Source organism: Bos mutus, chromosome 17, assembly GCF_027580195.1.
Source record: "Bos mutus isolate GX-2022 chromosome 17, NWIPB_WYAK_1.1, whole genome shotgun sequence".
NCBI classification, from domain to species: Eukaryota; Metazoa; Chordata; class Mammalia; order Artiodactyla; family Bovidae; genus Bos; species Bos mutus.
Genome location: NC_091633.1, coordinates 27,288,017 through 27,304,567, shown reverse-complemented (window position 1 = coordinate 27,304,567; position 16,551 = coordinate 27,288,017). Strand labels below are relative to the sequence as shown.

The window sequence follows — 16,551 nt, the reverse complement described above, 5'->3', positions numbered from 1 at the left end:
GAACTTGTTCACTACGGTCCAACCAGGAAGGCAATTACTACTCAACTTTAAAAATGATGTGGTAGTCCTATTTTATTGACATTAACATTGTCCATGTCACAATGTAAGATAAAAAAAAAAAAGAATTTACAAAAAACAAAAACAAAAAAGCCACACATAAGAAAACCACAAAAAAACACCCCCAAACCGCATTTCATATTTGCAATTGCAGCCACCCCCTTCAGCCCCTTTCCCTCATCCTGAGCAAGGTCGTTTCCTTGATTCAGTTTACGTGAGTTTTAACTACAGCCAGTAAACACCATACACAGAGAGACACCGAAGAATCTGGAATTTATCATTTTGTGCCTCAGAACTTTCAAGCTGTTAAGGTTCATGAAAAAAAAAAAAAAAAATCCCAGGCAGGGGCTGCAGCCCCGAGTGGGTGCAGCTGCTGGCGGATGGTGGGCTCTAGCAGGCCTGGCTTCCCTTCTCCTTGGGTCCATTTGGATAAGGCCAACTGGATGAGGCAAAACAACACTTTGTGCAAATGATTCTTCTGAAGCTATGCTTCTTCCCCTGACTTGAGAGGAACCGTGATGGTGGTCTTGTGGGACAGCCACCAAAGATATCGCCCCTCCGATACGGGCATGCCCAGAGAACAGGGCTGCCTTCCTGCCAGCCTCCTGTCGTTTACACTCACAACACACTGTCTTCACATCTTTCATTCACTGTGAGCTGAGAGGCAGTGGGGCTGAGAATCGCTCAAGAACAATATGCCCTGCTCCCAAAGCAGTTTATTCCCATGAAAATACTCTTAGTAACCAGGCCCCCTGTGGAAGGGCACATAGCCGCCTGGTGTTCCTGTCCGGCCTTCACTCTTCTCCATCGTGGCAATGCGGCCCAGGGCATTTTTAAGGTTTTGCTTAAACTGTCTCCAGGGAAACCATTTCATCATGAGACAGTTCTTCTTATCAAAAATGTCTTTCTTACTTCAAATTATTTTAGTGCAGTAATCTGTTTCTTCCTTTTTTTTTTTTTTTTTGGTGTCACTTGGCATGGCTTGAAGGATCTTAGTTCCTCAACTGGGGATCGAACCTGTGCCCCCTGCAGTGGAATCGAGGATTCTTAACCACTGGACCGCCAGGGAAGTCCTGCAATAATATTTTTTCAGGTTAAATTTTAAAATAATTGGTTGTTGTTAAACAATTCTAACATGTAGACACAAAACTTTATATATAAGAACACCTAATTCCCACTCTGGCACTTCTAAACACACATACAAAGTGATACAATAAATTTAGACTAATAAAATGTAGTGAGTTTTCTAACTTTAGAGGTTGGAGGAAGGGAAATGCTGCCCCCTTCACCCCCACATCCATCAGCTTGTAGAGAACTCTGCTGTTGCCAGGCTGGAAAACCAGCTTTTAATGCATTAAAAAACCCCAATAACCATGGACTCTAAATTAGGAATATATGTAGGTCTTCTCAGGTGGCACTAAAGAATTCACCTGCCAATGCAGCAGATGCAAGGGATGTAGGTTGGATCCCTGGGTCGGGAAGATACCATGGAGGAGGAAATGGCAACCTACTCCAGTATTCTTGCCTGGAGAATCCCATGGGCAGAGGAGCCTGGTGGGCTAGTCGATGGGACCGCAGAGAGTCAGACACGACTGAGCACACACACACACACACCCCCCGCATGAAAAAGTGAGATGGAACTGGGGGTAATAAGTCACCACTAAGAATTTCCAGGCCAGCACACGTGAGGCCTCTAGGAATGCTGAAGGTAATGCTGAAGGTCCAGGGCCTTTAGGAATGCAGGGCAGTCGGGGCTGCTGTGGGGAATTTCCCTGGGAACCAGAGAGCCCGTTTTAGGAGAACTGAGACTCCATCTTTTATCTAAGTGATGGCTGAATGAAGAGAAACACAGGATGGCTTTCTCCTTCTCCAGCACAGGGGACAGAAGAATGGCACTGACGAGTGATAATGAGCGCTGCACTAGGAGGGGGAGAAGGGGAAAATATGTCCCCCTAAGGACATCTGCAAAGGACAGGAACCAGGGGGACGGGGCGCTGCAGGCAGCCACACCAGGCCAGGAGGGGGAGAGGCAGCTCATTAGATGAATCCCTATTTATACATTACTGCCAGCCTGATGATTTGTATCTCTGAGCTTCATTACTGCTTCTGCTGCCTTTGTCCTAATGCCCATCGTTAGTAACACTTATTTTACCACTGTGGTTATCGTTTATTTCATTTTGAGGCGAGGGAATAAGTAAATCAATATATTAAAAATATAACTTGCAATTAAGTCATAGATCCATTTATTCTAATAAAATGATCTATTACCCTTCACCATTAAAGTAAAAATCAGCAACTTGGGGGTGGGGGTGGGGGTGGCGCTTGGCTGGGCAGAATTAAGATGACGCATTCTGATGACCTCACTGTTTTTTCAGCTTAAAAATACAAAGAGGACATTAAAAACCAAGCAGTTAGACTTGAGAATAACAACAGAACGGGATAACCAATCCTACATGCCAAGTGGTAGCCCCCACAGTGGTGGCTCCAGGGGCAGGCTGTATGCGCCAGCATGTCTCAGCAGTCTGGAGATGTACGTTCTCCGCAACATGCCAGTGCTTCTGAAACCCAGAAACTTCAAGATGCATCCTACAGCCCAGGGCAGTGGCTCTCGTGACCGCACCTGAAGAAACAGACTCAGGTCATGCCTCTCATGCAGGGTCACCAGCAGTCAAGGGAGAAGCCCAGTGTAGCCCACAGGGGTACCTATGCCCAGAATGTAAGTAAAAATGCAGAGTTTAAGAGACTTGCAGAGATGCAGGTGCTCTACCCAAACATAAGCAGGAGGACCTGGTCTCCCAGGGCCCCCATGACTGCTCCGGAGGTGGGCTTCTTGGCCTCCAGTGTCGGGGAGCATCCCAGCACGTGGCACACGACAGGGCAGGGGTGCATCCTGGCCTCTCCGACTACACCAAAGGCGTTCCTGTGTGCACAGGTGGCGGTGGGGTACACACTCCAGCAACACAGAGGAAGTAGTTCATGGATATTTATGACACAAGCCATGGAACTACTGGGTTGACCAAAAAGCTCCTTTGGTTTTTAAGTAAAAACAAAAGATACATTTTTCATTTTCCCCAAGAACTGCATTGAACAACATACTCATCATTCTGTTCTACTACCTTCTACTGTTTTCCAGGCAGTTTTGTAATCCCAGGGATTCCCTGGTGGCTCAGAGGGTAAAGAGTCTGCCTGCAATGTGGGAGGCCTGAGTTCGATCCCTGGGTCAGGACGATCCCCTGGAGAAAAAGATGGCAACCCACTCCAGTATTCTTGCCTGGAAAATCCCATGGATGGAGGGGAGCCTGGTGGGCTACAGTCCACAGTGCTGCCAAGAGTCAGCCGTGACTAAGCGACTTCTCTCACTTTTGTAACTCCATCTTTCCAACACTTTGTATCTTTTTGAGCCAGGTGCCTTTTATAGTCTTTCAGGAAACTGAAATTTTTTCCACTAAGAGAACTTTGTAAAGACTGAAATACATGGACATCTGAAGGTGCAATATCTGGTGAATACAGCAGATGGATCAGAACTTCTCAGCCAAGGAAACAGCTGCCTCCTCAGCCAGGTGGTTTTTGCCTGATCATTAAGAAATGCGTGATCTTGTGTTACCCCAATGGAGGATTATTTGTTTTCTGTCGACTATTTCCAGACGCTTTTTGTTGAGTGCTGCTTTAAGTTTGTCTATTTGAAGCAGTACTTGTTGGAATTAATCTGTCTGGTTTTCCGGAAGTAGCTCATAATAGAGGACTCACCTCCAATACTACTATATACACAATATCACTTTCTTTGAATGAAGACTGGCCTTTGGTGCATTTGGCCTGCCTCATGATCTCTTCTGTTCCACATTATTGTATCTACTTTCATCACCTGTCACAATTTGTTTTAAAAATGGACTGTTTCATTACATTTCAGTAAAGAATTGCATGGGGAAGTATGGTCAAGAAGGTTTTCTTGCTTAACTTACATGGAGTCCAGACATCAAAGTGATTAACCCAACCAAGCTGGTACAAATGATCCTCAGTGCCTGATTTGAATATTTTGAGTATGTCAGTTATCTCCCAGGTGGTATAACACTGATTGTTCTTAATTAATGTCTCAATTTGAAAGCTATCAACTGGTCTACCCAACTATGGAGCCTTGTCTAGTGAGAAATCTCCAGCACTAAACTTCAAAAACCACTTCTAACACATCTGATCTTCTGCAGCACCTTCTCTATACACTGCACACATTTTCTTTTTTGGCATTTCAGTTGTATTTTTTATCTTTCTTGAAATAATAAAGAATAATATGCCAAAAATGTTTTTCTTCCATCTTCAGTATTAAAATGGCTACACAGAAGTTTATCAATTTTTATTTATTTATTTTTAATGCACACTGATTTTATGACAGCTGTCACAATACAGAGCTGGAGAGTGTGGCCAGCCAGGGGAGGCTGGGCCTGTGGATGCATCCTTGAGATGCCTTGTGACGTCCTGTGAGCTAGGCTACCCTCACAACTCAGAAAGCAAACCCAACTAGTTAGTGGTTTTGCTTAAGTCGTTTGGGGGCAGTAGGGTAGGTTTCTAGCATGTATAATATAGAGCCCTGACTGACGCAGCAATATGGATTTTTAAACTACTGGCAAAAAAGAATGAAAACCCAGCTAGCTCTGTAATGTAGACCGTGCTGTGGTGGTGGAAATGTTCTGTTTCTGCACCATCTGCTGCATTTAGCTACCAGCCACGTGTGGCTATGGAGCACCTGAAATATGGCTAATGTGGTCAAGGACCTGAAGCCCAAATTTTAATTAAGTTTAACTGAAATTGCCAGGGAGTCCCCTGGTGGTCCAGTGGTTAAGACTCTGCCTTCCAATGCAGGGGGTGCAGGCTTGATCCCTGGTCTCTCCCACATGCCTCCTGGCCAAAAAAATCAAATCATTAAACAGAAGCAATACTGTAATAAATTCAATAAAGACTTTAAAAATGGTCTACATTAAAAAAAAAAAAAAACTTTAACAGAAACAAAACTGAGATTGCCACATGTGGTTAGCAGCTACCATACTGTATAGTGTATATCCTGAAGGAGGCAAATGACCCGTTAATTTATACTATAAATTATATGAATAACCTGAGAGACTAAGCCACTGCTGAGTCAAGACCTTCCTTGCAGCCCCACATGTCCTGTGTCTGGTTTCTGAAGGTGTCTGGCTAAGGCCCTGCACACAGTGACCTGTGAGAAGCTGCCCGTGATGCCCACAGGAGACACAGCAACAGAACCACATGGCAACCAGTGCCAAACAAGCAAAGCGGCCTCTCAGGGACAGAATGTTAATATTACACAAGGATGACTAAGGCACAAATCATCATGGGCAGTGGGGAGAGCATAGGCTGGTTTGAGTTGTGAGCGGGCAAAATCAAAAGGAACTTTAGAAAGATCAGATACTCATAGGCGTATTTAAAAACTGACATCCCTTTTGTTGCTAACACTGAAAAATATTAATCTGTCTTTGATCACAATGAAGTATTTGTCAACAAGTTAACACACAAACTAGCAACTACTATTTCCTGCTGTGGGAAAACAAATTGCTCAAAAGCAGACTAACACACATTTTAAAATAAAATCTTATTTCTGAAGTAACACTACATTAACTAGGAAATGGGATAATCATGCAAAAGACTCAAGGTAACGTTTGAAATCAGACTTTGAAATGCATCCTCTAGAACTGTATTTGCAAATTTCTACCCGTGCTGGGCATGCCCTGCAACCCTCCCAGCAGGGCAATGGCCCAGGTCTGACTGCTGAGGCCTCTGTCCAGATGACCCTGCATTTTCCACTCTGTTGGCACCCTCTCCTCCCCTCTCATCAGCTGTGTTTGCTTGGGCGTGCTGCTGCCAGCCTTGCCAATGCTACTCCATACATATCCTTCCCGTGGAAACACTGCTTTAGCTCGTCAGTGTCCCACTTGTACTGCAGCCAGTGGTCCAGCCTCTCCCAGACCTGCCTGTGTCACTGACTTGTTCTGCGCCTCCTCCACAGACCCTTCGATGCAGGGTTGCAGGCATTATCACTGCCTGCACAGGCTTCACCGGCCTCCCCCACAGGTGAGCCTCTGGGCCTCCTCGCTACTGTCACCTCTCCAAATGATCCAGGTTCCTCACAGTCCCGGTGCCCCCTCTGCTGTCCTGGGGGCCCGGGGCCCTCACCCACACACTCAGAGCTGCTCTGCACCTTACAGGGCCGGTGTGGTAGAAATGTTCACGTGTAGATGCCAACCACTCAAAAGTGACTGGTTATGAGAAACAGGTTTCTAATTCATACTCCAAAGCTCCCGGAATTATCACAGAGGCTCAGCAAACATGGGTTATTTTTGTTCCCCTTTTCTTTTCAAACTCTTGCTGGACCTTAAACCTGGCAGGATCATTAACCTGAAAAAAGTTACTGCATCTAAACAAAGTACTGAAGTCTGTTGTTACCACGGAAATGATGCCATGATTCAACAGAGACTTGATTCAAAACTTCTGATTTCTCTTCATTTTGAATTAACAGTGCACGTGTGCACAGACACACATACACAAAATGGGACGGTATATACACAGATTTCCAAGTGCTACTCATGAACAGGTTTGTATATATTTTATACACCGCTTAAACATTTAACGTAACTAGTATCTGTCCATGTCAATAAATACACTTCAAGACATCCTTAAAAGTTATACCTAAACATAAAATCACCTCTCCTAACAAAGAGACCAATGGAACTAACAGACAAGAATGTAAAAATAGACCAAACACAAGCGGGAATTTAGTATACAATAAAGGGAGCCCTTTACACTAGTGGGAAAAGATGTGATTTAGTGGTTTGTATTGTGCCTAGCTATATGCTCCTCAAAGTGAAGTAAATTCCCAGTGGGGCAGATTAAAAGACAAAAAAGAAACTGTTGGTAATGCTGATGACACAGAGCTAACACAAAAACAGCAGAGACAGACAGTCAGCCAGGAGAAAAGCAAAGGCCATAGAGAGTGTTCTCAGCAGGAGAACAGAAAGGCCGTGAAACCTGTGAAAAGTTACTCAATGTCCCCTATAATTAGAATATGCAGTTAAACCAAAGAGATAACATATTTTCCCACCTGTCAGACTGAGAATTAAGGCGGATGATAACCAGCGCTGGCAGGGAGGCAACAAAGCTATGTTCATACACAAGGGAGACAAAAAAACAAAAAGTCCCACCCCAGTCCGGGACCGCAATAATCACTGTAGGGCCTAATTTAATGGTGAATTAAATTTAAAAATCGGAAATGTAATAACAATTCCACGGTCAGGGATTTACTCTGTGGGTACACTCACCTCAGTGAGCGCACAAGTCACAGGAGCCGTCATACAGTAAAACCCTGAGTAGGGCCCGTGCTTCCGAGAGCAGGGAGGAGTGAACAGCGCACAGCACATGCAGATTAGCTTGATATAAGGGCTGATGTGTGAAAGGACTGATGGTCATGCATCCAATGAACAGTTACCAAGTGTTTATTACATACCAAGCATCACTCCAGATGTGCAAGCTGGTTTTAGAAAAGGCAGAGGAACCAGAGATCAAATTGCCAACATCCACTGGATCATGGAAAAAGGAAGAGAGTTCCAGAAAAACATCTATTTCTGCTTTACTGACTATGCCAAAGCCTTTGACTGTGTGGATCACAATCAACTGTGGAAAATTCTGAAAGAGATGGGAATACCAGACCACCTGATCTGCCTCTTAAGAAATCTCTATGCAGGTCAGGAAGCAACAGTTAGGACTGGACATGGAACAACAGACTGGTTCCAAATAGGAAAAGGAGTCCGTCAAGGCCGTATATTGTCACCCTGCTTATTTAACTTATATGCATAGTACATCATGAGAAACGCTGGGCTGGAAGAAGCACAAGCTGGAACCAAAATTGACGCCACTGAACTCCAAGTCCCCTGGACACTGAAATAATACACCTGAGCAGTGGGGTCGGACATGTCAGCCTGGGAGTTAAGTGCACAGGAAATGGTCAACAGAGTCAGGGTCACCTGTCTCCAGAAACTGCTTTAGACTGAAAATATTTTCAAGTGTGAATCTCATTTATGATAGCTGCCAATTTAATTCACGTATTTTGTTTCAAAGTCATTAAAGATATCACCACCTGCAAGTACTGTTAACATTTTTGTTGAAATAGTTTAGTAGCTATAATCTTTCCCACTAGACGTCCAGGAAGATCGACCCAATGATTTAAACATGAAGCATAAGCACTCATTTCTAAGGTACTACAGATTTAAAATACATACTTGAAAAGAACACAGTGGGAGATGCCACAAAAAAGACAAACAGGGTACGAACCTAAGTCTCAGGCTATCTTGTGTTTATAGAGAAGCGATTCTGGTACCTGTGACAATACTGGCAGTACAGCAGACAGAAAAACTGGATTAAGGATGAATGACTCTGGCTGTGATTGAGTTTGCATTTAGACACAATTTTATTAGAAAATATAGATGCACCCATGTAGAATAATTGGTTAAAGTATCTATGTATGTGGAAAACTTTTAATTAAGTCCTTTATTCACTGCCCAAGTGACATCCAAACAATAAGGAAAATGAAAATAGCCACTCACACCCCTCCCGTGGAGGCAGTTCCCTGTCTTCCTAAGTTCCCTGCCCTGGTGCTATATGCATAATTTTTACAGCTGCAACCATAGAAGTGGAGCTACTCCGTATCCTGCCTCTTCTTCCTTTTACATCTAACGCAGTCTTAGTGGCTGCCAGTTTCACCCCTGCACTGGTCCAGAGGTCCTCCCAAAGCTGGGCGATGACCGAGGGTGCCTTCCTGTTTTTGGCCCGGCTGGTGGCAGCGAGGCCCTCCCCAAGGGGGGACGGACGCGTCTGAAGGTGCCATGTAAGCCAGCGCTCGCTGCTCCCCAGTCTGATCCAGCTATTATTTTTGAGGCCTCCTGCCAGATTTGAATTTCTGACTGACTCCTGAGGTGAGAAAGCCGATTTGACCTTCAACACAATGCTGAAAAATGCTGCTTTCCACGGAGAAACAAATAAACCTGTGGCTACATGTAGCAAAAATCAGTTGTGAATAATGGCTCTAAACTCTTAGAAATGTCAACGTAATTAAAGTAAAAGACGCACAGGGCCCGTTCTACATTACAGGGGAAAGAGCTGCAAAAGACATTTCGGGGACACTTGGTGAAGTGGCGTGAGCCCTGCTCTGAGTGGTCCAAGCCCCCCTCCACAGCCTTCTGAAGGGAGGAAATGGGCCAGGGGGCTAAGTTCTGGTCCTACAGCTTACGAAAGAGTTGTGAGGCTCTGACCTCACAACTTGTCTTAAGAGAAGATGACAGTGACCGTATCTTATCTAACTTTTCTTTTAATTGAAGTGCTGATAGTAACCCAGATCCCTGAGTAAGACCATAAGCCTAAGTGTGAGCTCAGGGTTGCTGTGACGGCAGGAACATGAGTGCTCTGGTGGGTCTGTCCAGGCCTGAGGTGGGTGCGAGGTGAAGTTCCGTTGCTCCTGTGAGGTCACCACAAAGCACAGGCTCCCAACCTGGGCCCAGAGGCCTGGACTCTGACCCTGCACCCAGAATGTGGTGTGTGTATGTGAGTTATGGGAATTTTCATCAGACTCTTGCTGACGCCAGCTATACAGTACAGGCAGACCTCATTTTCACAGATACTATGGTTTGTTTTTTCCCAAATTGTTGGAATTCACAGATACTGTTTTTTTTTTTTTACAAATTGCAGGTTTGTGGCACCTCTGTGCCAAGTGAATCTATTAAGGCCATCCTCCCAACGACATATGCTTACTTCACATCTGTGTCACAGTCTGGTTAATTCTTGCATTATTTCAAACCTTTTTCATTATTTGATCTGTGATCAGCGAAGTTACTACTGCAAAAAGGTTACGACTTGCTAAAGGCTCAGATGATGGCTGGCATTTTTGGGCATCAAAGGATTTTTAAATTAAAGTATATATTTATCTTTCAGGCATATGTGCTTGCACACTTCAGAGACTACGGTATAGTGTAATAACTGTTACACACATGGGGAAACCAAGAAATGTGCGTGCCTCACTTTGCTGCCAGGTCTGGAACTGAACTCCATGGTCCCTCCACGGTCTGCCTGGACAGGCGCTCCATCCCACCGGGGAGAAGCGCAGGGGCTGCTCATAGCCTTCACGCAGCTCGAGAGCTGAGAGGCTGCAGGATTCACACGCAGGTACTTCTACCAATGGTGCTTAGTTCAGAGCACTGATGTGGACCCTTTTAAAACTCACCTCTATGCTGAAAGGACTCTCTTCAACTTTTCCGACTTCTGCTTCTGGCAGAGGATTTTTTAAGGTCTGTAAAAATAAAGCGGCTTTTCTTTTACGTTCTGCTTGGAGCTGTTTCTCCTTTGATTCCTTAGACGCTTGGGCCAGCTTTTCCCTGGCAGCAGCTGCCAGTCGATCCTCCAACTTTTGCTTTGCTTAAGGAATAAACAAAGAAAAAAGATGTTTAGAGCAAGCAGTATTGTATAAATACCTTGCTGTCTTAATTTTCACGGGCAGTAGCATGGCCATGAGATACAATGCAGTTACTTTAAAAACATGAACATGATACTGATTTCAGGAAAGGTCAACAAATCAGGCAAACAGATTTCTGAGAGAATTAGTTTATAATGCTTATTATTAGTACTTTTCATAAATTTACTTTCAAACTCAAAGTCAGAAAGCTGATGGGGTTCCATAGCAGTGAAACCTGGAATGATGAGACTCTTGGAATGGTTCTCATATACAAGTGCCCAAACAGCCATACCAGGCAATGAACACTCTGTGAAAAGTGTTTTATGCCAAATGAACCGACACACAGTTGAGTTCACACGCAGTAAATGTAGATTTAGCAACACAGGCATGAACACACGTGTGCTGGGGAGAGGAACTACAGCATATCGAAAGTTCTAGGACCTCCTGTGGTTAAAGAGTTATCTTTTATCAATGCTATGTGATCTGTCTGTGTATACATAGAAAAAGCAATTCACAAAACCAGAAGAACAGTGCTTATTTTGAAAGAAGGGTAGAACACTGCTGGTCATGCATCAGAGGCGAGCGGCGGCCACACTGTGACCCATAAAGACGAGCCGCAGTCTGAAAACCAGCAGGGGCCCCGGCCCCTTCAAGGGTCCGATGGTTCTGTAGGGAGAGGCCTCACAGAAGGGCACCTGCTGGCTCAAAACATTAACCCGAGCTGGGAACATGGGCTGAGCATTTGCCCCAGGGCTGCTATTAAAGCACTCTTGGCCACTCTCAGCTCCTCCTCGGAAAACAAATCGCCGAGGGCACTGCATCTGAGCTTAATGAACAGCAGTGCTCCTCACTTGACTGAGAGCTTCTCAGCTGAACAAAAACATCACACAGCTCCCCAGTGGTCGGCTTCCAAAGGCTGGAGACTCTAGTCGGCAGTCCCGCAACTTTTGGCTTAGTAGGTTAATCTTGTATGTACATACTTTTCTTTTAAGAAGTTTAAAACATTTGACAAACCTTGCTTTGCTTCTAGCTCCTCCTGGGTAAGTTGAGGCCGCTTCTCCTCAACAACTACACAGGGTGGGGCAACTGCCGGGTTAGTGTTTGTAGCACTACTAGAACTTTCTTGGCCTTCTTTGCTTTCTTCATCATCATCACTGTCATCATCTAGCTTAACACGATTTTTTTCCAGGGGAAGTAGATCATTTTCTTTGGCCTTGATTGCAAAGCTTATTGGAGCAAATGAAGCTATTGAGAAAAGGTGAAAATGGTAATACATTTTTAAGTAACTGGAAGCACAGAGCAAAAATCTCGGCCCCACCATTCACATGAGCATCAGTTGGTGGGAGCAACATCTGGAGTGGAGCCACATCTTACGCAGAGGGAGGGTCTAGGGGCCGTAGGTAGTGCCCAAGATGTCAGAGAGCCTTTAGAAGGATGTCACACACCCCAGGCCAGATGCAGGGCACTGCAAAGCACTGGCTCCAACTCGGGCCACGTCAGGACGCACACACCGAGTGCCAGCTGGGGTCACTTCAGGGCCAAATGGTCAATTTTTGTTGATATTTTCCTTCTTTTTCTGGGCTCAGCACATAGCTGAGTTTCTGTAAGTAAGCATATGATGCGACTCCACTATTAAAAGTTACTTCTAAAAAAAAAAAATCCCAACTATATAAAATAAACTTTTTTTTTTTTTTAAACAAAAGCAAGATAATCTCTTCCTTTATTCAGCAAACATTTGACTGGGTGCCTACTTTGTGCCAGGCATTATGTCAAACTATTCTCTGAACCTGTAAGACAATTTTAAACCAAAGATAACAAAAATTTAGGTGGTTCAAATTTTTTCTCTCCTAGAATATTTGGAATTTTTAATTTAAGAGAAATACAAAGGCCCAAAAGGAAACAATCTTCTTCCCCTTCCCCCCATCCACTCATCACTCACTCACTGGGTCCCTTCTTCCTCAGACACTAGGTAAATGGCTCCTAAGGACACCTAATTGGTTGTAATAAGATACTTTGTTTTAAAAACCATGTGTTATTACTGATGAAGCTATTCAAGTAAACCTCAATGAAGGGTGATTTTAAGTGCAGCACAAATGGGCTGACTCTGAGAAGGAAGTGGATCTGGGTTAATGAAGGCAGGTTCTGAAGTGGCTGGGGTTGTGAGGGTGAGCTGACTCAGCTGACCCCCGAGGCATCCCCACTTTCAGCATTTTATGGTTCCAAATCCATGTGTGACTTGAAGCTGGCAAATAACCCATTCAGCAACATTTAATCATCTCTTGTCAATAATCACCTCAAGCTACAAAGCACACTCTAAGATGTTCAATGTTGGTGAAGTGGGCTTCCCTGATGGCTCCGATGGTAAAGAATGTGCCTGCAATGCAGGACACCCGGGTTTGATCCCTGGGTCAGGAAGATCCCGTGGAGAAGGGAACGGCTACCCATTCCAGTATTCTTGCCTGGAGAATTCCATGGACAGAGGAGTCTAGCGGGCTACAGTCCATGGGGTGGCTAAGAGACACGACTGAGCGACTAAGGCACACACAAAGTGCTTTTTTATAGTCAGAATCAAAGGGGCAAAATCAGTCTCTGTGTGGAGTATGCAATGCTATGCACTTGGACTGTGCAGGGTGGTGCACGTTCCTAATAAACCCCAGACAAAGAACACAGAAGGAAAAATACACTTTGTTGGGAGAGTCAATATTAATCGCTGTGGTTAAGAACAGCCCTTATCTTTTGGAGATACATGCACTCACACTGATGGATAAAACGCCAAGATGTTGGAATCTGCTTCAGAATATCCTAGGGGTGGGCTGGACTGAGTGTATAGATAAAATCAGTCCGTGCTGGCCACGGGAGCTGGACGCTCAGTGCTGCACGTGTGTGTGGTGACTATTCTGCCAGACTCTGTTTTTGCACTTGTTTGAAATTTTTTCATAAGAAAAAAGTATCATAACATTAACCCTGTATTGCCTCTAGGTCTCTTTAATAAATCAAAGTCAAAGAAACATGTCACTATAAAAGAAAACTTCAGTTAACTGTTAATCAGAATTACTCAAGTTAACTTGGGGCTAAAGTACTATATCATAAAACAATTTTAAAACAATTACTCCCCATCTTCAGGCCTCCAAACTAAAATAAATTCAACCAACAAATACATTAAAAGGAAAACATCTGGAACACAGCTTAATGCACGCCAACACCATGCATATACTTTAAAGTGACTTAAAATAAGAGAACTGACTAATACGCAGTCTACACGCCTCACCTCACTTCACATTTGCGACCCCAGGAAGAGACAGAAATGAGCAGGCCTCCCCATTACAGATAAGGAAGCAGGTTAAAAAGGTGAAGTAACTTTCCCAATGTAGCTCAGCCAGAAAGCAGGCGATTAGGAATTACTGCCTTTGTAGAATTATTCAATTTACAACTATTGCTTCTACATGGAAGCTTATTTGCAAGTCACATCATAACATGTGAAGAGCACTTCTTACAGCCTTCAGTGTCCTGTTGTGTTAGGAGGCAGCCCAGGCTCCTGGCCACCTCTCCCACTGTGTTCCAGGCCAGCCCTGTCCTTCGACTGGAGCTGTCGCCCGCTTTTCCTCGCCTGGCTTTCTTCCTCGGCTCTCCTCAAATGAAGCCTCTCCTCGGCAGGGCCTGCTGGCCTCTCCTCCTTCAGGCCACTCTTCACAGTTTGTACTGAGTGTGTGGTCTGCTCACCTGGAGCCTGGAACAGGCAAGGACTGCAGCACTAATGTGGCCCAGGTCTGCACCGACTCTCAGGAAACACTTGTGCGTGAACCCACAGTGTCTGGCCCTCCGCCTTCCACATCAGATATGCTTCCTTTCTTAAGGTCATTAATAACTTTTAACTTCTATGGTAAAATATGTTCTTGGTGGGAAATTGTGAAAACACAGGTGAACAAAATGAAAGACCAACTGCAATTTGGATATGGGAAAAAAACGATCTGAATATTATCAGTGGATGGTTCCGAGGCACAAACATACGCATGTGCACTAATACAGGACAATGGGACCATGCTTTACAGGTTTTAGCCCGCTTATTATTTCCACTTAACAAGTGTAGACATCTTTCCATGTCAACATACATCATTTTAATAAATGGCAGTCATATCCTTAGTGTGGACCTGCCAGTTTATTTCAATCTCCCACAGCTGTTCCCAATTTTTTATTTTTGAAAGCTCATGAGCCTTGTGATGAACACCTGGCCGAGACAGCCTGGGGAACCAGCCATTTCCAGGAGCGGGAGGGCGTCTGTGTTTAAGGTGGGTCTCCACCATCAGGCTTCCTCCTCTAGAGAGGTCTTATCAACAACACTCCACGGACGGTGTGTGAGGGCCCAGCCGCCCACACCCTCTCTTTTACTTTAACTTACCAAAGTGGAGGCAAAGAACAGTATCTTGTCAGTGAAGATATATTTTAAAAATCTGTTCACGTACCACCTATTTTTCTTTTGTGAACTATCTTTTCGTGCCCTTTGTTTTTCTACTGCAGTGACTTTTCTTATTGATTCACAAGAGCTCTTCATATAGCAAGGATTTTGACCTTTTATCTTCTGTTATTATTAGCAATCACTGCTGTCCTGACATTTGTCTTTCAACTCTATATGGGCCCAGCTCCCGTCAGACCTATTAATCTTTCTTTATCATTTATGGCTTAAATTCTTAGGCAGTCCTTTCCAACTCTAAAGACTAGGAAAGAACTATCTAATTTTCTTCTCCTTTCATGGTTTTAGTTTCTGCATTTAAACACTTTGTCTGGAATCATTATTTATTGTCAAGTGGGGTGTAATAGTCTAATTTTTTTCAAATGGAGAGCCTGTTTTTTCAACATCAGTTATTGTCATACTAGGGAAGCTGTCTCATAAGCATCTCGGGAACTGTGGGTGCTGTTCCGGCACCTGTCTGGTGCTAAGACTGGCTGTACTGGGAGATTTTGTGGCACGGTGCCACACTGGGACTTCTGCAAGGAACCCCACCTGCCCACACTTGCTCTTACTGCCCTTCCGAACCTGCTTCCATCTAAGAAGCTAACACCTGGGCTTCCCAGGGCTCCTGGCCTGCACATTGCTAGGCTTTGTGAGGCTAAGGTACTGGGGCTCATGAACTTTTAAACTTTCGATCTTTGGGCTCTGGAGGAGCTTAAATCACAATTACCCTGACCTTGACTTTGTCCTGGCCTGCCTGATTTTAGAGGTATTTCATTGACCAATGTTTTCTAAATTCTTTTAGGCCTATAGATCTATTTTACTGCCTCTCTGGAGATCATTTTAGCAATTCATACTTTCTTAGACAATCTTATCATTTATTTTCAAAATTTTCAAATTTAGTTATATATATTGTTTCTGTGTACTTAAAAATAAGTTTTTTTCTTCCTTTTTTTCTCATTATGTGTGCATTTGCTTTCTTTTCTACACTGTATTAAACTTGCACAATGATGAAAAGTTTTACTGGTCTTTTAGTATTTCCTCACTGATTTCTGCTTTTTTTAGTGATTTTCTTTTCTGCTTTCCTTACATGCATTTTATAGTTTCTTCCTAGGTTCTTGAGTTGAATGCTTGGTTTGTTTTCATTTTTTCTTTACCAACACAAGCATAAGAAGTTATAGGTTTTTCTTTTAAGTTTTCACTACATTTGATAATTTTTTGATAATAGTCGTTTTCACTTTCTTTGACTATTTTAGGGCATGCCACATCTGTAAACTCTGCTCCAGCGTTTAGAATACTTTGCATTCAGAATCTGATATACCTTAATTCCCTGGCATTTAATGCCACAGATACATGTCTAATGTGCCAGCCTGCTTTTTTCCCCCTGTGGAGAACAACCTATTTTTCTTTCTAGATGGCTTTTCTTCCATCTTTATCCTTTTCCTTGGAAATCTGAGGAAAATTCTGAACTTGTTTTCTCATCCAATCTGATTTTGAGTGCTTTATTATATTTTAAAAATTGGCAATCTTTTTCTAAATCTTTTCCAGA

At 43.8% G+C, this 16,551-nt stretch overlaps 1 protein-coding gene across 2 annotated transcripts in view; it reads right to left on the bottom strand.

Moving 5' to 3' along the window:
* The window catches only part of SFSWAP (splicing factor SWAP), an 81,038-nt gene that overhangs the window by 21,631 nt on the left and 42,856 nt on the right, over positions 1-16,551 (bottom strand). For both annotated transcript variants that reach the window (XM_070386344.1, XM_070386345.1), the window contains exons 13-14: positions 11,570-11,800; positions 10,328-10,518 (exon numbers count right to left, since the gene is read on the bottom strand). In XM_070386344.1, the coding sequence (XP_070242445.1) occupies positions 10,328-10,518; positions 11,570-11,800 (422 nt within the window). The remainder of the gene's footprint in view (positions 1-10,327; positions 10,519-11,569; positions 11,801-16,551) is intronic.